This window comes from Manacus vitellinus, unplaced genomic scaffold (assembly GCF_001715985.3).
Source record: "Manacus vitellinus isolate BGI_N305 unplaced genomic scaffold, ASM171598v3 scaffold_0_pilon, whole genome shotgun sequence".
In the NCBI taxonomy this organism is placed as follows: Eukaryota; Metazoa; Chordata; class Aves; order Passeriformes; family Pipridae; genus Manacus; species Manacus vitellinus.
Window position 1 is genome coordinate 44072502 of NW_021938789.1, and position 20928 is coordinate 44093429.

The 20928-nt window shown below is 36.0% G+C and overlaps 1 protein-coding gene across 1 annotated transcript in view; it reads left to right on the forward strand.

Annotated features, from left to right (window-relative positions):
* TACR3 (tachykinin receptor 3) overlaps positions 1 to 20672 on the forward strand; it is a 32818-nt gene extending 12146 nt beyond the window's left edge. Inside the window, exons 3-5 of the mRNA XM_008933204.1 lie at positions 1635 to 1785; positions 17226 to 17422; positions 20357 to 20672. Of these exons, the coding sequence (XP_008931452.1) occupies positions 1635 to 1785; positions 17226 to 17422; positions 20357 to 20672 (664 nt within the window). The remainder of the gene's footprint in view (positions 1 to 1634; positions 1786 to 17225; positions 17423 to 20356) is intronic.
* Positions 20673 to 20928: the final 256 nt, after the last annotated feature.

Genomic DNA, 20928 nt, shown 5'->3' on the forward strand with positions numbered 1-20928 from the left:
ACATGCAGAATAACTAAGTGTTGGTCACTGAGAAGTGTAAAGCCAGTTTTCTAAGCAAGGAAAATAGAGCATTATGAGTGATAAGTGGAACGCATTTTTTCTCACCCACTTTTATGAGTGCGCTCCACCTCATGCTGCATATTTAGCATCATTGTTCCACTTAAGATGGCTACTTCTATACAGATAGAGATGGTCAGAAATGGGAACATAATTCCAAGTAAGCTTCCTTTTTATCCTAAATGGAAAAAAAATGTTTCTATTATCTCCTTAGAATCATTTAGGTTGGAAAAAACCTCTAAGACCATCAAGTCCAACCATTAACCTTAGACTACCAAGTCTACCACTAGACCATGTCCCTAAGTGCCACATCTACATATTTTTTAAATACATCTAAGGATAGTGAATCAATCGCTTCTCTGGGCAGCCCATTCTTATGCTTGATAACCCTTTTCATGAAGAAATATTTCCTAATATCCAATCTAAACCTCCCCTGGCATAACTTGAGGCCATTTCCTCTTTTGTTACTAGGGAAAAGAGACCAACACCCATCTCACTACAATTTCCTTTCAGGTGATAGTAAAGAATGAGAGGTCCCCAGTCAGGTTTTTTTTCTAGATCTCTTCATGAGAGGGCTGTATTTTCCCACTTCCTTCCACATTATTACTTATGTCAGATATCAGTCCAAAAGAGAAAACTGGATAACTTATAATTGGTTCCAGCTTCTGAAAGTGAGAATACCAGTCAATTAAATTCAAAATATCCTGTTTGTCCCTCTGGCAGAATTAGGAATAAGTGGCTACCTAGCCATCTCTCCTTTAATGTTTTCATTGACATTTAAAACGAACATTGTGTTCAAGGCTGAAAGCCTGTGTAACTATCTAGAATCAAATTTGACCTTTTGCTCTCTTTGAGGCAGGTGAAAGAGGCCCCAGTCATATGTAATTTTCATCACTTTAGGAGCCATATACAGACATTTCTCTTTAGGGCAGTAAGGTCACTCTCAGTGACAGCTGGGGATTCTTCACTGATCATTCACTGGGATTTTATCTGAAGTTGGCATTTAACCAGGAACTAACAGGAGGCAAAAGAATTTATGTTTGTTTTCCCAGTGCTTACATCAGCAGTGATGACTATATTGCACGTAGGGTACAGATCTGCGCTGCCCATGTGCAACAGACGTGCCATATGAAGAATGGCAGGTAACAGGACACATATCAGGGCCTTTGTATCAATATGCCATTAAAATCCTTATTTTTCTCTTTCATTTATGGTCCAGATTAGAGCTCCAAATGCCTAGTTTGCCCTCATGATGCTTGGCTGTGCAGCAATTAAATCAACTCAGCTAGTTATGGACAACTATACCTTACTCAGCAGTCACTAGTCCTGATAGAGTCATTCTTAATGTATGCTAGTGCAGGTTCAGCATTAGACACCCCATAAAGCACTTGCATTAAATGTAAATAAATTTGCAGTGCACTTCAAGTCTTCTAAAATGACAGCAAAAACACCAAAGACTAGCCAGTCAAGATAAAAGATGCTTTGTGCTAAAAGTAGAACTCTTGACTTCTAGCAGCCCATTCCATTGATATAGCTCCTTTGAAAGCACTTATCACCTTAATACTTTTTCATTGCAGGTATCATATCATTGTGATTGTGCTGGTCTACTGCTTTCCACTGCTTGTCATGGGCGTCACTTATTCCATGGTGGGAATTACCCTCTGGGGAGGAGAAATACCAGGTGACACATCCAACAAATATCACGAGCAGCTCAAAGCTAAAAGAAAGGTACTGTTCTGATAAATCCCACTAAGTGAATCCTGATAAAATCATCTACAATTGTGTTGCTGAGAATCACAGTATATTCCTTCAGAAATACCAAATACTTGAAACAGCAATAATGAGGGATCTGCTTCAATACAAAATCTGATTAAATTTGACAAGTTGTCTTCTATCTTCACTAGCTGTTCTTTTTGTAACTTTGCTGTTTGTCACTAAATAAAGGTAGCATTTGGGTTTTAACTTCTTAATCTCCAGGTAGCAGTATATGCTGTGTCTGCTATGTGGAAACTAGGACAAAATGCTTAGCCTTTCACAGAGTTAAAATACTGAGTTTTGAACAATGGGCTAGCAAACCATTAGGTCCTCTTAGGTTAGATTCTTATCCTGCTGAAACAAAAGTGAATCTTGATGTTAATCAATAGATTAAGGCCCATACATATTTGAGACAAGCACTGATCAGACTGTTTATAACAAATAATTTAAATTTTTAATCAGTAACTTTTTGTGGGAAATACAAGCTAATTTTCCCAGTTATTTTCTTTAACCCCTTTCACTGTAAGTATTGCCTAATATAACTAGACTGTGGATTGCTTACGAACTGAGTATTTGACTATCTCCAGTTTTCATCATGTTGCAGTGCCATTAAGGTTTCTTTCTTATAATATTCTTTTTCTCAACCTAACTTTTCTTATTTCATAAGGCAGCCTTCTGCTTTTTATTTCTGACCTCTTTTTTTTATACTAAAGTGTATTTAACCTTTCGAATTTGAAAAAAGCATACCCAAACATGGGCTTCTAACTCACAATGATGAGCACATTTTCAGTTGCTCAGTTGTTTCAGTTTGCTTCCTGATGCTGTGAGTGTGTCTGAACTGTGGTATATGCTCCTGTGCTGTAGCAATAGCAGAGTGGGGCATATTGAGTCCTGAGACAACAGGAGATCTTCTGCAAATTGTGGAGAACACTGATGTTTCCATTTCTTTTAGGACACTGCCAGGAATATGAAATTGTTTTTTTCCCCCAACATACAACACAGTAAAAGTTGTTATGGCAGACAATACATGAAAAGAAAGGTTAGAATAATTTTCTCCGTCATACATCTTCAGACCCACAAAAGTGTAAAGTTGTCAGAAGTTTTAGTTGTCAGAATAGTAGACATGCCTAGACAGCTTTATGGCATGATGTACAATGCCTCCTGTGGAACCAGAAGTGTTATTTATTTTTGTTTTAACATAGCTTTCTTAAGAGGGAAAAATGCTAACCTCTCTTGAGGAACCAGAATGCAGTATGACCAGTGTTATCACTACTATTGACTTGTAACAGCTCAAAGATTACTGGAATGCAAACAGAGAGAAAATCATGAAAAATAATCATGAAAAACTAAGAAGTATGCTTTGCATACTTGGCCCAAGGCAAAATTATTGGACTAATTTCCACAAATGCTGAAAGAATATCAAAATATCAGCATTTCACTCTTTGACATTACCCAAGAAGTTCAATACTATCATTACAATCTTTGCCATGCATGTTGTCACTTACCCAAAAATGTATTTTCAAAGTTATGAAGTTACCTTCACAACAGAACATAAGCAGAAAAATATTTCACTGGTCAATGAACCGTGCTATCACCAATGTTGCCCTTTCAGACACTGAAAAAAAGGAAGCAAATACTCAGTGGGTGGTGACCAGGTTCTAATTGTAAAGACAAACCAAGGAATCACTTTCTGTAATAAGACACAATTTGTGAAAGCAAGTGTGAAAAGAAAATTATTAAGAGCTAGCTTGGAGAAACAGGACATCCCAGAATTCAGCACCTGTTATCATAATGACAAAGTAAAATAATCATGACATAAAAACTAGAGGTCTCTGAAGGGAAATCTAGCGCTTAATATATGATATAAAGGGTCCAATTAAATCCCTGGAATACTTTAAAAACAGCATCTCTTTAGAATTCTAAATATATGCAAGAGACAAGGTGTAGCATCCTTAATTAAAGGATTTTAAATGTGAGAGTACAGGAATGCATACCTTCAACACATGCAACAAGGGATTTAAAATATGTGCAGGTATATAATAACTGCATCAGTGACTTTATTGGTAGAGCTCCATGATGGCACTTTACCTACACTGCTGTGCTCTCCAGCAGGATTTATGAAGTAACTGGTATTTGGAAAGATGAATCATAATTGGTCATTCATGGAGAGGAACTAACAGACTGGAATCCAAATAAAGACATAACTTATTCTTCTCCAATAACAGAACTAGTGTTTTGCCTTTTTCAGAAATCATCTGTTTTTCCTGTTGTTTCCTTTTTTATTTTTTTACCACATATGAATAAATGACATGAAAATATATTAATATGTATTTTAGTACTACATTGTACCAACTAAGAAAAGCACTTGTTAGAAATAATGATACTTTTGCTGGCACTAAAAGTTAGTTGACAAGGTCAGGATGAAAAAAGAAAAAGATAAAGAAAAAAAAAGAAAAAATTAAAAAAGGGAAAAGAAAAAAAATGAAGAGAGACAAAGCCCAAAACATTACAGTGCAGCATCAAAACTCTTGGAATACTGAATTATGGACTGACACAGATTTGGAAAAACGAGACCATACTCAAATTATAAAGCTTACTCATCATAAGTAGGTGGTGAGAATATTACACTATGAACTTACATCACATGATAAGCAATAAGTACTTCTGAAATCAAAGATCCTTATTGTTAACAAGGAACCACTAAGTCTAGACAAACAGGCTACTTTGATATTGCCCCATTCATAAAACCTTATGTAAAAGTTTACATCCAGCCTTATGAAACAAAATGTTTTGACACTCTGAGTCCAAGTGTTTGTTTTGCACGTGACTTCCCACACCTCTTGAAACTGCAATTTTATCCTAGACATTTGTTCAGACTTCTTCAAGGTTGGAAAATAATTGCTACCTCAGGGGACTGCATAAAGACATGGAAAGTTTAATATCCTTCTGGTTATTTAAGCAATCCATCTTATCCTAGTTTTTCCCAGCATGAGGACCAGCATTCCAATCTCCCATAACTGATATGTTATATTCCATTTTCAAAATGGCATAAGGGAGTCAAAGTTTAGTATAGCAGAAAGTCAATAGAACTCGATTATCCTCAATTCCATTAAAAACACCAGCTTCAATCAACTGCTCTACACAGATTTCTGCTACAGACTTCAAGGGATAGCCAAATCTTCAGAGCTCATGCCCTCGTCTATACTGAATCATCACCTGTCAATGGGTTTTAAAAGTCAGACAGTAACAAACATACAATTTTTTTGCCTTTATTCAGGTAATGATCTACCAAGCCTGCCCATATGTCAAAAAATTCACTTCTCCATGTTAGGTATGCAAAGAGAACCAAATCCTAGAACACAAAATATGCAGGGGGAAGGCATCTGGTTACATCTCATCCAAACTGGCCACGCAACAGCAGACTGTGGAAGAGAATTATATTGCCATTGTGCCTTTGCCACCATTTATTTACTCACAGGCCATGAGTGTTTCCACCTTGTAGATTCATTTGTGCTCGTGCATCATGGACAGAAATGACTGCCATGGTGGTATAGAAGGACTTTGCTTACTTACTGAGAAGGTTCCCACTCCAGAGCAGTGCAAACATACACAAAGAGGCACCTGCACTTCCCCAGGGAAGGTACCTCTTCCCTTTGGCTGATTTTACATTTCTGGGACTGATAAGTGAAACAACCTACTCATTCTATCATGGGGTAATGAGGGGAAGAAACTCAATTTGCTATGAATATTATAAACTCCTGCCAAAAATAGATGCCCGGATAATTTTTTGGTCCATCAGTAATCATCATCTGTAAATGAGTCTACTCTTTGACTTTGCAGCGATTGACAATGAAAATAACATGCAGAATAGAATAAATAAATACTAGAAGAGAAACAACAGAGAAGATTAGGCTAGACAATTAAACATTCTGTTAAGAACAGGTGGTGTCCTAACAGACATAGCCCTATTGCTTATATTATATTGTGTGAGTGGCTGTATCTCTTGACTATCTGAAATTTCACACAGATACAGTTTAATTATTGTTTATCCAAAACGATGATGCATTGTGAACACCTTGTAGGTCAAAGCTTTATTGTGATTGAAAACCACAGGTGTACTTCAGTGCAGCCACTCATAAATGTAGCAAGCATTGTTCAGCACATTCAAAAAGTGAAAAGTCTGAGCAATATCAGATTGAAGGACAGCTTACCTCAGATAGCACCAGTTCTGAACACTCCACTGCTTTGTTGTAAATCAACAACCAAAAGAAACAGAGACACTTTTTAATGATTCCAGTCCTTACATGGAAATGTCCATTGATAATTCCTCAGGCAGTTGAAGGTGTGACAAAAATACCATGCAAAGTGGCAGCTTTTTATGCTCATACAATGTCTTTGCTCTACATGAAGTACAAAGAATTGAACTAAACGTTTCTGAAGTGATTAGTCTGACTTTATGATTTTATACTTATTAGTCAGTCTCCTCTGAGGTTATACTTGCATAGTATCTTAGACTTCAGGAAACTATCCTAGAAATTGAATCCTTTTGAAGATTTTCATATCAATGAGACATGGCAAGTTTTAAATATCAGATTTATCTGTGGTTGCATTTGACATTTGTCACATATCTTGCTTAAAGTAAATTAAACACAACCCAGGAGAAGGAATTCTCAGACATTAACCCAGGAGAAGGAATTCTCAGACACTTTTAAAGGCTCTTCTGAAAGCAAACTCATCCCTTGTTTGCCAGACACTGTAAGATGTTGAACTGTGTCCAGTACTTTCTCTGCTTAGTCCTCGAGTGTCATTTTATCTCTTTCAATATTAAAATGTTAAATGAAAACAGGACAGGAACCAGCCTCGGGTTCTGTCACTACAGGCAGCCCTAGCAGAATTCCTCTGATATCATCTTAAACCTCTATATTTAAACCATTTTGCCTTCTGGATTGCTATATTTAATGGGAAGTGTTCTAAAAAATCTCACCAATCCTAGAATTCCAGTTTCCAGGCTAAATTTCTTTACAGATAGCTCTATTTATGCCATTATTTTCAGTCAGCCTAATTAATTACTTAGTATCCCTCAATGGTGCCACCTCTTCAGATGTTATTATATCAATTTCCTCTCTCAGCCTTTATTTACATTCGTTATATAAATAAAACAAGTGTCTGTGGTCTTCTTTTATATACCAACATCTGTGTTCAACAAGTGACCAAAACCAGACAAGGAATGCCAGCAATGTACTGTCACTATTGTCCTGGACAGGGGTAATAACACTTCCCTGTTCTCCAGAGAATGCCTCATCTGGAACATCCTAAAATGCCATTTTTTGCTTCATTAAACTGATGACATGGTTGTGCTATAATGAATCAATAACATATATCTCCCCCTCATTTGTTCATAACACTTCATTCCACTACTTACAGCAGAAAATTTTATTAGTCCTTAATTCAGCAAATCTCAGAAATTTTCCGAATACGATCCTACCTATGGAAGAACAGTGTAAAATGATCCTTAAAACTAGCACAGTACCAATCCAGCAGTTTCTATCTGCTCTGTGATATCTGTCAGTGCCACGACCCCCTTAGAGACACAATCACTACTGGTACCATATGAAGTATATGATCAGCACTGTGAAGTGACATTTCTGCTTCTGCAGTTCGTCAACATCCAAGTTCTTCCTCTGTCTCACTTCTGTAGCAGTAAAGCTGCTCAGAAGTGTCTCTTCACCAAACTTATTTGGCATGCTCTTATTTTGCTGTACTAAACTCCTCAGTAAACACATTAATTGAGGCTGATCTCAAGGCTGACATTTAGAGAATATACCCTGGTTTGGAGGGATTTAATATTTATATTATTAGTACACTAATAATATACTAATTGAATATTAATATTAATATTATTAGTATTTAATACTTTCTAACAAAAAAAATTTTCTCTCCACTACCTTTCCAGTGCAAAGTGGTTCCCAAATCATGCTCAGCAGTGAAATGCCACAGGCAAAATTACTTACAAAAATAAATAACTAAAGATAGGTTTCCTCTGATTCTGCTTCAGGGCACATCTCACTATGATAGCCTTAACTCTGACAATTTATGGGAAGTATGAAATAGCTTTGCTAATATGGCAAATGCAAACCAACCCTAGTACAGCTAGAGCCTGACTTCACAAACTGTTACACAAGCCTAAAGCTGGTTTTGTAACACTGTAGATGCAGTTACACAAGGGGACATGGCATACTTTTTAGCATGCTTTCTATGAGGCACTGATGGCTATCCTGTCTGCTGTTCTTCTCTATGGCTCTGTGTGCGTGAGCACTGGTCGTGAAATAGGTTACTGGACCAGACTACAAATGTTAGTGTTCCACTAACATTTTGAGCATTTGTCCCATACCCTGCCAGACTCACCAGATTGGCATTAACACAACAGTCAAAGTCACTACTTGCGAGTAATTGCTATTACAGCTAAAAGTTTGCAGAACAGGTTGGGGGTTTTTTACCTTATTTTCTCATAAGCTTAACTAAAGCTTCAAAAGGGTAATGCGGGTCAGAATATCATATGAATATCTGTCTGCTGAAAATACCAGCAGAAGAAGATATCTTTTCCCTTTTGATCAGTAATACATTCCCACGATTATTGAAAATCTCAGGAAGAATATAAAGTATTGACAGGAAAGTCTGATTTGGACATTTTCATTTACCAATAATTAAATTCTTGCACAAACAACACATTAATTACAATGTATGACCCCCTTCCTAAATACATACACACGCAGAGGCTTTTTTCCAGATGGACAAGAAAGTATAAGAAAAAAAACAAGAAAAGTTTGGTTTAAGTTTTAAAAAGTTCTGTTAAACCCTTTCCATTACTGAGTATATGGACCAAAAACCTACTGACAAGGTAGAGAATAATCAAAGTAATTTTTAATGTTGTGTGTCATAATTTTCATTTCATAGTCTTACTTTTCCCATGCATAGAAGTTGCCTCAGAAGTCTGGGACATGAGATACTGGGGGATTAGTATCATTGCATGTTAAATCCAAAATATTTTTTAAAGATCTATTTTGTCAGCTTGGAATTTCAGGGGAAAAAACTCACAAAACCGGGGGTTCATCTGTTCTCCTCTTTAGGATTTCTTCCCCCATGAATTTGTTCTCTTTATAATAATTTCCCACATTTTGAACAAGTTGTCCTATTGAAGTAAAAATAAAGTCAGACCTCCTGATCATTTTTGAACAGGATTAACACAGTGAAATCTAACAAAATTACTGGAAGCTGCCCTGCTCTCTCTATCTACCAAATAGCTACAGCAAATTCAGCAACAGTGGCGTCTTCCATTCACTGTCCCAACTTTTCCTAAACTCAGCTATGAACTGTGAACACATCACCCCACATTTATCGTCCGTGCTTCAAGCAGCAACCACAGGGGAGTAAAACACAGTAAATTCTAAACATGGCTTTATACTGTGCATAAAACTTGGCAGTTTAAGTATTTACTGACAGACTGATGCAAGTTTTCTGGTTAAAATTTTTTTATTGAGCAGCTGGCAGCAACTCCAGGTCAGGGGCAGATTTAAGAAATTGGTTCTGCATGGTCAGTGATTAGGCTCAGAATTGTGCACTTAGAATTTCTGTGATGTTTCCCCTTGGTAATTCTATATTTCTGACCACTTGCAGCAGAAAATTGATGCGAAATATTAAGTCTAGGCACAGTCATAGGGCAAAAATTTCTGCTTAGTAATGCCTCATATTTTTAAGAATGGAAGTAACAATGTTTCACTCCAATATTAGTGAACTCAGTGTGTTTTCAAATGCATTGCTGAATTGAACTATAAATGTTAAAATAATAAAACCAAGACACCTACCAGAAAGACAAATGAAACCAAACGTTTCTTTTTCAAAACTTGCATATTCAGCATGGAGATTATGATCTCCATGTTTAAAACTATGGATTTGGGTTTTTTTAAGACAGATTTCACCTTCTCTGTGTAGAACAAGTTTGGGACCTGATCCTCCATTCAGATAACCTTAAAATCCCACATTCAGGACAAAGTGTGTTCTTTAAGTTGTATGCAAATTTTTTCACCAGCATACAAATAAACTTTGGAAACTTCAAAAGGTCTTCTGTTGTCTCATCCATCTGTTGGCAAAGTTATCCCATTACGTATCCTAAATTATGACCAAATTAATAGTCCTGCGTGTGTATGGGTGCATAAATAAATAAATAAATAAATATACTCACATACACAGATAAGAGAGAGCACATAAGAAGCCCCTTCTTCATTGACTCCCTGTAGGGAAGTCAAGAAAAAATTAATTTCAGCATGTGTTTTGAGTCTGTTGAGCTTTCTGGAATAGTGCCCAGCATCTGTGTGGTGAAAACCCCAGGAAAGCTGATGCAGATCTGTCATTTTGGAGGACTGCAGAGCCAAGACCTGTATATTCAGCAGAACAGAACTGCAGTTCCAGTATTGCACTTACAGATTTTTACATTCATTACAGGTAAAAACAAAACATAACTTCAGTGCAGTTTTTTTTCCTGAGTTAAAGCAGAAGTCCATGTGACTACTGCCTTAAGATTTAGTGTGAGAGACCTCATTTACCTCCTGCTGCTGCACAAACTGCCAAAGAAGAAACCAGGGGAAACAACCCAGAGACATCACGAATGGTGACAGGAGTTGAACCACAGAGAACCTGCAATATTCCAAATGTGCTTTTCTTAGAAGCAGATGAAAATTACCACCAACACACAGAGGATTGTCTGTATTATGTCTATTAATACCCTCACCTAACAAATTCATTCCTTTAACTCAAGTGCTTAATACTTTAGAAGTTTCTGTACTGCAACACTGTAAATAACCTATTCAAAGCACCTTTATTTCATTACTCATTTTCTGGGGTGAATAGAAATAGTTCCTGATTTCTCCAGGTTTTAGAGTGGGTTTGCTAGGAAACAGTTTCAGCCACCCTGGCATGGGGCAGCTTCTGTCTTATTCCACAGGAGTATCAAACCACTGCAGTAACAACCAGTGTGTTGACCATTATGCCCAAGTCATGTGGATACTTTAATACTTGAACCAATGCTAAAGTGTCTGCACAAAAGCAGAAACAGCAGATGCTGCCAGGATAATGACACTCCTGATACTTTTTAGCTAAAATTGACCAGCGCATGTACCTTTTATTGACTAAATATTTCCAAAATGTTCTGTGAGTTACAAGTCTACTTGTATAAATTCATAACCTTTTACAGTCAGTTGTGGAATAACAAAAATAAACTAGGCATATCAAATGCAAAATATAAACCTCAACATTACTGACGTCAACAGTTTTCTTTGAACTCAATTAAAATGAAAATAGACTGGGCGACAATATTAATTTTTTTTTTGTTTTTTTTAGGTGGTAAAAAATACTTTTTCTTCAACCTTTGAAAAGGAAGATGCTACTACCATTGCAAATGCATAATTACAAAGGCAATAAAAAATAGCTTAACTGTGCCTTTTTCAACAGAATTTTGCCATGCATTTTAAACAAGTACATTCTAGGAATAATTCATAGTTTTATTCCTATAAACAGAAAAGAGAAAACAGAGGTTGAAAGTTTTCCTCCTCACCCCCATCAGATGCTTGTAAAAATCATGTATTCTCAACAAAAATAAAACTCTGAGAAAAAAATGACCCATTTTCTGCAATGGGACAGATATTTCTTGACATGTTGAGAGAATCTCAAAGTCACTGCCAAACCTGTGTTCTATGCAACTTCGGGAAAACATAATTTAAAAACTGTAGTGGCTAAGGCTATTCATAAAAAAATGTCAGAATTACTTTGATTTGGGGGGGGCCCACATTTTAGCATTTGTAAGACAGCAATCTGATTCAAAGCTACTTCATACTAGAACGTAGTATCTTTTTTGAACTTTAGAGCTTAAATAACAAGTGATTGTGAATTCTGTCTGCAACAAGGGATTATGCAAACTGAAATGAAAAGCAGTTTCTTTATTTCAACAACTGAGAAAAACAGATGGAAAGCATAAGTCAGAAGAATAAAACTATTTTGAGAATTGGAATTGACAAGGAACTTACCTGACTGAAAGACTTTCAAGTTCTCCCATTCTTTCTCCTCCCTAATGTGCATCTCCTTCAGCTATTAAGAATATGTCCTTTCTATGGGCTAAAAGAGAACAGAAAATCCCTGAGCTTGTCAAAGTATCTCAGAAATCAGTCCTAACTCTGTAAAAATGCCAGTAGAATCATATTTGCATCCCAATCTGCTTGCAAAAGATAGACAATTCACTCCAAATAAGCACTGTGGAGAAGCAAAGACATATTGGTGTTCCCTTCTCTCTGGTGCTCAGTGCACAAGTGCCATGTATGTGCCCAGGACTGGGAAGTGAATTTACATGTCAGGAGAAACACCTTTTGTAATTTTAGTTTGGTATTTTACTTCTCCCAAAAGAGCACAGAGCAGAAAGAGGAACATGTTATGAGTCCCAGAGGTTATCTGTGAACTGTGTTTAAGTCGTATTCATGAACAAATAATATCCATGAGTGGGTTAACGAAGACATTACAGTGCATGAGTTCTTAAATGATTTAGTTCTCATTTACATATGCATAACACCTAGGAGTAAAAGTTCTGAAACTAATGAAGTTGTACTGTGTGATATCTGTGCAAGCGAAATCAGAAGATAAATTACTGACCTTGTAGAAGCAGCACTACCAAAGATGACTCAGAAAGGCAATAAGGAGCTGCAGAGAAGACTGAAAAGGAAACGATTGTGTAGCCCAAGTCTTAGCTATTGATGATAAATCAGTGCCTTGGAATGTGAATTGCTATGTTCCTCAAGAAGCAACTGAGACTCTCAGAAAAATATATTTTATTCCTGATCTTTCAAGAGCTGCTCTCAATGCTACATCTAAATCAGACTCTTTTTCTAGCTATTCTTCATTCAAAATAAAAACAGGACGGAAAAAAAATGTATTTTCTGCTTTTTCAGAGTGTAGCAGAATCTGTTAGTTCCTTTTCACTTTTACTGCTTCTAATGTTTCACAGCAAAGGCAAACCTCTAAACTCCAATTCCAATGTACTTACATCTGTTTTGCTCTTTTAAATATGTTTTTTTTCATTACATACCATTCATTAACGAAAGAATGCTTCTTTACTTGGACAGGAAAGATTTAAAGGAATGGACAAGACTACAAAGCACATAAATTAACGCTGTTTTCCTAGAAATAGTTTTTCTTAGACATAGGCAGCAGAACACATTGATGAAAAACAATATATATAAAATAAATAATCTGATTTTCTATCTTATTACAAATCTAGCCTCAAGACTTGCATAAAGATTGCACAACTGAGAGACTCAGTACAATTCATTTTAACAGAAGTACTGCCTGGAACAGAAAAAAACCCTCTTTCCTCCAGCTATGCTGCCCACAAAGGGAGATTGAACAGAACACTGGGAGAAAATGGTGCCACTGGGACACAGGTTGATGATTTTCACTGCAATTCACATTTTGGAAAGCTGTGTAGTGAAATGGTGGCAGTAACAGCTATACTTGAAGCTAATCAAGTGAATTCAGTAGTTTTCTTCTTTGCTTGCTTTACAAATGTTTCCTAATGCACAAGAAGCAAACCCTTATTAACGAATTCTATGGGACACAGAACAGAGGGAAAGTAATTGAAAAACAGTAATATCTCAAAAAAGTAAAGCAGAACAGGCCTATTAAAAAGGACTTCTTTTTTTTTTTTTTTCAGAGTCACAGGTTTAAATAGTCAAAAAGCAACCCCAACATCGAAGCTGTCTTTTATACTCTGCAGTCGAACCTGAGAAGTGTCACTGGAGGCTTTTTAGTGAAACATCACAATGTACTGGGAAAAGACAAGCAGGTTTTTGTGGCAAATTCATACTTAGCCTGTTTCACTTCTTTTCCCTATGCCCTAACTGAGTTTAATGGTTTACTGGCACTTGTTATTCAGGATTTATACCAAAGAAATTCAAGGTGCCCTGGGTTTATAGACCTTGACATCACTTTCTGTTCATAGTTATTGATATAATCAAGAAATGAAACAATACTAGAAAGACCGAGGTTACGAACAAGAACTGCAGCCATAAACTGCAAGGTATGGCCTTGAACACTGTGTGTGCCTGTCTCTGAAAGAGAAAAGGACATTGGGAATAAACTCCCTCCTTTTCAGCTTTCTCTTATTTTTTTCCTTCATTTCCACCAATACATAGTCATTCTTAGATGATGAAATGAGAATAGATTGGGGCTTTTTGATTCCTCTCATAACTTGTGCATTTAACTTCAAATTTAACTCTAATTGCCCTGTGTTTCAAACAATGTTAAGCTACACAGACTTGCAACATCTCACTTATCTTCTCCTAAGGAAATACGTCAGAGTGCATTGTACTACATGAATATTCAAAAGAATGACAACTTAACTTTGACTTTTTTTAAATGTCCCTTTTTACTGGAAAAATTCACAATTTTTTGTTCCAGGAAAAAGCATTTTTCACATTAAACCCCATCTTACATCTTCCCTTAAACATACATTTATCAGTACATTACCATTCACAACAGTGGAATGCAGACTTATACATCCTTACCTGAGAGAAAAATGATACAGTAAATTTTAGATATTTTTCGATATTTATGAAAAACAGCTGCAAATCTGAATGATTAAGAAATAATGTGCTTCACCATCTGTCATTCAAGTGACTTGTTACTTCACAAATTAAATCAAACACTAATGGCCAGCTAAAATCATCTTTTGCTTGTCATCTAGTGTAACTATTTGCTTCAGAAATTTCTGCTTTCAGGATGATGATGACAATATTTAATCATGGATTTCCAGACAGAAATAACAACAAAAAAAATTTACACTAATCTCACCGTTTTTAAAGATGAGTGTTTTGTTTTAAACAAAACTGTAACCTTGCAGGAAAAGATGTGATCCTCTGTGGGTGATTTGGCATTTTGCATTTCAAAACTTAAAAAAAAGTTAAAATATTTAAAACTAAAATCAAATTACCTAAAATTGTGAGAAAAAAAATATGGATTTTCCTTGTAGCGTAAAAAGTTATTTTGGGATTTCTGGTTCCTTGAGGAAAACCTGAAATACTACATTTAGTAGTAATTTAACACAAAACTTCATTCATTTGGGGTTAATTTTTGCAGCAGTTGAAATCAAAATGCAATTTTTTGTGCAGGTTGTGAAGGTTATTAGCTTTAGGAGACCTTTAAGTTACTCTTGAAGTACTGCTTGCCTTGCCCTTCAATATAACATGGAAAACTAGCCAATAAGAATTTGGATGTTAGAAAAAAGACAACCAACCTTCTTTTGGAAAATGTTGTTAACACAACTGAGTATGCCAAACTGGCAACCTACACGCTTACTGTGATTTCTAACCTCTCTGGGGCATGAGTGACACAGTGTTCAACAGGATTAAGCTACATTATTTGCTGGGAAGCTCTACTGTTTTGGTTCTCAAGCACTGCACAGACGAAATGTTCAGTGTAAATACAGATTTCCCTGTCTATACTTTGAAAATTTGGAGACAAAAATCCTTTCATTTAGTACCTATGATATTCCAATTATGAATAATTCTAGGAATAATTTTACATGGACAGCTGGTACTGCTAGATTTGCTAATTAAATAACAAGGTAAGTCAAGGCTCTCAAGTGTTCTGGAATTATTGAAGTCTTGGACAATGTTGAGGCAATACTTATGATTCCTGGCATATCTGTAAAAACAGCAACCAGCAAAGTGCACTTATAAATTGATGGATGCAGAAGTTAAGTATTGTAGTAAAACTATAGCGTTAAGTCTTCTACCTGTAAAATGTGTGCAAGGCACAAGTGTAAATCCACAGCAGAAGAATAGTGGAAGTTATGTCCAAACCAGTGAAAAAGAGATGCCATTTAATGATAGACTGTGATTTGACAACATATTTTTATGGTTTCATTTTAATACATGGTTTAGTCCAGAAATGTCTGTTCATATACAGTCACAACCCCTTCCCTGACCCCAAAAAATTGCTTATACAGTCCCATAAACTTCTTTTTATGCCTACATATAGACACACAGATGTACACTTACCAAAGGTGAAAGTGTTTTAGTGTGTTGTCTTCTTTTATAATAATACCAATCTTTCTTCTGCAATGATTTCCAGTTAACTGATGAAAAGTGCTTTAGAAGAACCGAATATTAATAATGTTGTATGTGGGGTCAGATGTCCCTTTTGTACATGGTAGCAATGATCAATAGATATATTAGCAATAATAAGTATTCCTATAAGCAAAATCTTGTACAGTACAGTCCCAGCCAGCAGGACAGATGTTAACTGGGACCAGATATTAAATGAAAAATTGCTTTATTTTTCTTATAGGAAGGTGTAATATGAGTTAAGGAGGGCACCATAACATTTATATGTAAAATGATGTAATTATGTCAGTTGAAATGTTATAAAAATATTAACCAAAGATATGTAAGTATGGGAAATTTTAGCTCTTTGGTTTTTTTCCCTCTGGTAAAACTAGAAACAGTAGGAAACAGCATTTTTTACAGAGAAAATAAAGAAACTGTTCATAGAGATCCCTGTTATTCCTCAGTATTCACAATAAAAATGAACAAGAGACCTCGCAGCACAGATCCAGCATGTCTGGTTTCATTTTAGCCACAAAAAGAAAACCTGTGGTGTAAATGTGTGACATACTGTGCTGAAAATGGTAGCTGGGCTAGTACTTGACACAGCTGAAGAGGGAAAGACAGGAGTGAAAATTTTACATGACTTGCAAGTTTTCTTCGTGTGTTTCCTGCACAAAGCAGAGCTTGTCTTCATTTGTGCTTAATGGAAACTATGGTAGCTAACAGATGTTATGATGACTGCAGAAAAACAACAAATTAGGATCACCAGCCAAGGGAATTGTTAGCTTCTGAAATTAGACAGGATAGTGCAGTTGCTCATTTCCTACAGCCTAGTGTTACTCAAATCATATCTAATAATTGGGAACAAGAAATGCACTTGCTGACCACAACAGCAAAAGACATCAGGGTCAATAAAGGCCAAAACAAGGTGTCCAAATAAATCACCCTGTAAACTTATTCCATGATGAGATGTACAGAAAGAAAGTGATATTTTAGATAGTCAAATATAGGTAGCAAATATATTACTTGTAAGAATCAATACAAAGAAAATTAGAGAAGATGTTCACGTTATTTTTCTTAGGAAAAAGAGGATCTCCAGCCAAGAAAAAAATAATTAAGAGAGTCAGATTAAAAGGGAAATCATATAAAAACATATTCATCTTTTCTTTGACTAACTCTAATAATCAGTTGCAAGAACATTTTTAATGGATGTTGAAATGCTAATCCAAATAAAAAAGGCTAAATATCATTATTACTTCTTTCTTTCAGGTGGTAAAAATGATGATTGTGGTTGTGCTGACATTTGCCATCTGCTGGCTGCCCTACCACATTTACTTCATAGTCACTGGTATCTATCAACAATTAAACCGGTGGAAATACATTCAGCAAATCTATTTAGCCAGCTTTTGGCTTGCCATGAGCTCTACAATGTACAATCCCATTATCTACTGCTGTCTTAACAAGAGGTAAGAGCTAATTATGAAATGATGTGCATAACTTCAATGAGAATATAAATGGTTTAAATGGGATAAAAGATGAAGAATATTCCCTTGAATAGTTTTCAGTTAGTTGGAAAGAAAACAAAATGCAAAAAAAACTTTCTTTAGGTTTCTACTTGAAATGAATACCAAAAAAACCCAAAGGTGTGCTTCCAGTAAATACTTTGGCCTATTTAAATTTCAGAGCAAAATTCAGTTTTCTGAACCCACCCCTTCCTATTTCCATATGCAAAATTCAAAAATCTATAGCATTTTAATATATTTTGGCTTGCAAAACATTAGAATAACAAGGTAAAGACAGTCAGTAGTGATACAAAGTGCAATCCGTATGTTCACTAACTAATTGTAGCTCTAATTTTGTTTTGCAATGCTGGAAGGATATAATATAGAATGTGATTTACTGTGTTTTGTACACCTCACCATTAGATTTCGACCATGCTCTGAGATGCGCAACAGGCTAATAAAACAAATATTTACATTCTCATTACTCAACACCTAAATTACAGTACTGTTTGACAGCAATCCATTATGCTCTGAATTTCAAAGGCACTGCACCTGTTGAGTCTGATGAGATTTCACAGATATTTGCTAGTATGAAACTACTGCATTGCAGAATGAACACATGTTTTTCATTTCAGCTTGTTGGACCAGGATCTAAACAAATATCATCCTGGCTGTCCTGTTCTTCAGTATTTCTTCCAGTATTACTTGACAAACATCACAAAGAACAACAAGTCATTTCACAAATTCAGTTAATATGAATCATTATTCATATTAATAAGTAATAAGTCATTTTAAATATAATTTTAAATCTCTTTTGAATTAGCAGCCAGTGTCAAGTTTAATTACTGACAAGCTTCATACCAATTTTGCAAACTATTTCTAAAAACCCCTAAGGATCATGCAATACTTGGCAAAAGGAGTGTAATTTAAAATGAAGCGAACAAATCCTGACAAGATGTTATTGGTGTAAAAACACTGCAGTCTTCCTCCCAGATAACCTATGATAATTAACGGTCATGATCTTTTAAAAAGGCAAGGTAATGCCTGATTTCATACAGCCTTCTGCCCCTTTTGATATTTATAACTGTTTAAAGAAGAGGTAAAGTTTTAGCATGCCAGAAAAAACCCTTACTCAAATGGCATATTTCCCAGTAATTTCAACAGAAAGCAAATTTCAGTCTCCAGTGTGTGCAAAATCAAAGGCAAAGTAGGATGAGACCTCATATTTTCCCAATTACTACCATAAAACTTCTAAAACAATTCTATTTTCTTCAGAAAGTTTTTATGACACTGTTACAAAATAAGCTATTAATAAAAAATTAGTATCTCTGATGTGGCTTACACTGACAGTCATACACTGCAAAATTAAATATCTGGATTGAAGAATACAACCAAAGAAAAACTAATAATTTTGAGAAACACTAAAGGTCGCCCTGTTCAGAATTTAATGCAAGAATGAAATACTGTTGACGGTTTTCTTATAATTAAGTTCCATATTGAAATCAAGAAGCCGGAACATCTGCTTCCTTTTCATTTAGTAGGAAAATAGAGCTTGTTGCTGGGAGTCAGATCAATTCATGCAGTATTGTTACTTCTGCTGGATCTAGTATCAGACAGAGTTATAACACCTATCACCAGCCTCATCTTCTGGGCTAATTAGGATATTACTTACATATCTAGATAAAGAGACATTTTTTCAAGATGAGGAAAAAACATGCTCTGAATTAGAAAGAGGATGGAAGTAGCCAAGAAAAGTAACACAGTTTAAACATGTTTAAGTTTTACAATTCCCTTCACTAAATCTATTGCCATCAGAGGTTCTTTCAATATCTTTCCATAATGTGAACTGCATGTAAACAGAGTAATGCTGAAGAGCAAGCTACATGCTTGTCTGTCATCATGCAAGAACCCCATGGCAAACAGAAAAAATCAAGGAGGAAAGAAAGTTACTCCTGTAAGATCAGTCAATTTTCACTGAAAATTTAATCTGAATTTTTATTTGCAGTCATCACTGCGGTATTTGAACCACTGCTCCAAAAACCTTACAGACAGGATAAACAACACAGCTGATTACTGAAACAAAACAAGAAAAGTAAGACAAGGGAGAAAGTCTGATAAGCTTTAGGTCTAGGTGAAAAGGTGTTCTTTTTCCACTCACACGTAAATATACAGGGAATTGGTTTTCTAATATATTAAACTTCTACACACAAAAAGTAATGATAGTCTTTAAGTAAACCTCTGCCTCTGAATTGAAATAAAATAACACTGTACAAATATTGCAAGCACTAATGCACTAAATCCTCAAAATTCCCATTTGTACATTGTTCACAGTCAAATTTCAACTTTCTAGGATCCTCTTTAATTATTAAAAATTATTTTCTAAATATTTTAAATGAACAATTATTAGTCATTACATCACTCCCGTGTAAGCATCTCTGCTAAGAGGGAAACAGAGAAGGGATGTTGGAATCTGGAAACTGGGATGGTATTATAGAGAAAAGAATATTATGAAGTTTCTCGATGAAAAAAGATGAAAATGTAGGTGCAGATTTCATCAGAGGTCAAACCAAAACAATTTCTATGAATACAGTTCTATGAAAGTTGGTGTTTGTTTAATTAGGCATGGGCAAAAGACAGGAAATTCATTATCAAGGAAATACCAACGTTGAAATGCAGGTAAAGCATACAGAAAATCAGAAACTGAAAGCTGTTACCAGTATCTTTTTTTACCTTACTCAGACTTTAGTCTAGGAAACTCCCACTGACTTCACCACATCAAGGACTAGGGACAGGGTAACTAGCAGAATCAGTGTCCTGCCAGCACAGTTATGTTTTCAGATGGAGGCATGTGGCTGGGTCTCATAAGCACAGGCTTTCATCAAGCATCTTTCCTCCTAGGTTCCGAGCTGGCTTCAAGCGAGCTTTCCGCTGGTGCCCCTTCATTGAAGTGTCCAGCTATGAGGAACTAGAGCTCAAGGCAGCCCGGTTCCATCCCACCCGGCAAAGTAGCCTATATGCTGTGTCCAGAATGGAGTCCAGCATGACAGTGGTGTTGGACACTAATGATGGAGACAGCATGCACGCCAGCCACAAGAAAAGAGCACCTCCGAGGGACTTGAGTTTTAATGGTTATTCACAGAGGAATTCCAAGACCGTCTCCACAGCCTCAAGTCTCATCAGTTCACTGCACACTTCAGCAGATGTTTATTCCTAAACATTTCATGGTGACAGCTGCTAGAAGGACAGCACTGGACAATCGTCTCCTACTTTGGGACTAGATATTCATACCACGGGAAAGCAAAACAGATTCCACTGACAAATCCCAGCTATAAATGTTGCGACACTTTTACGTATCACTTACTTTTTTTGCTTTGGAGAGAAAGAGGAATTCGAAGACATGCATATGCCTCAGTCCAAAAGCACAATTGCACCTTATACACAACAATGTCTGTAGGGCTTATCCAAAATAA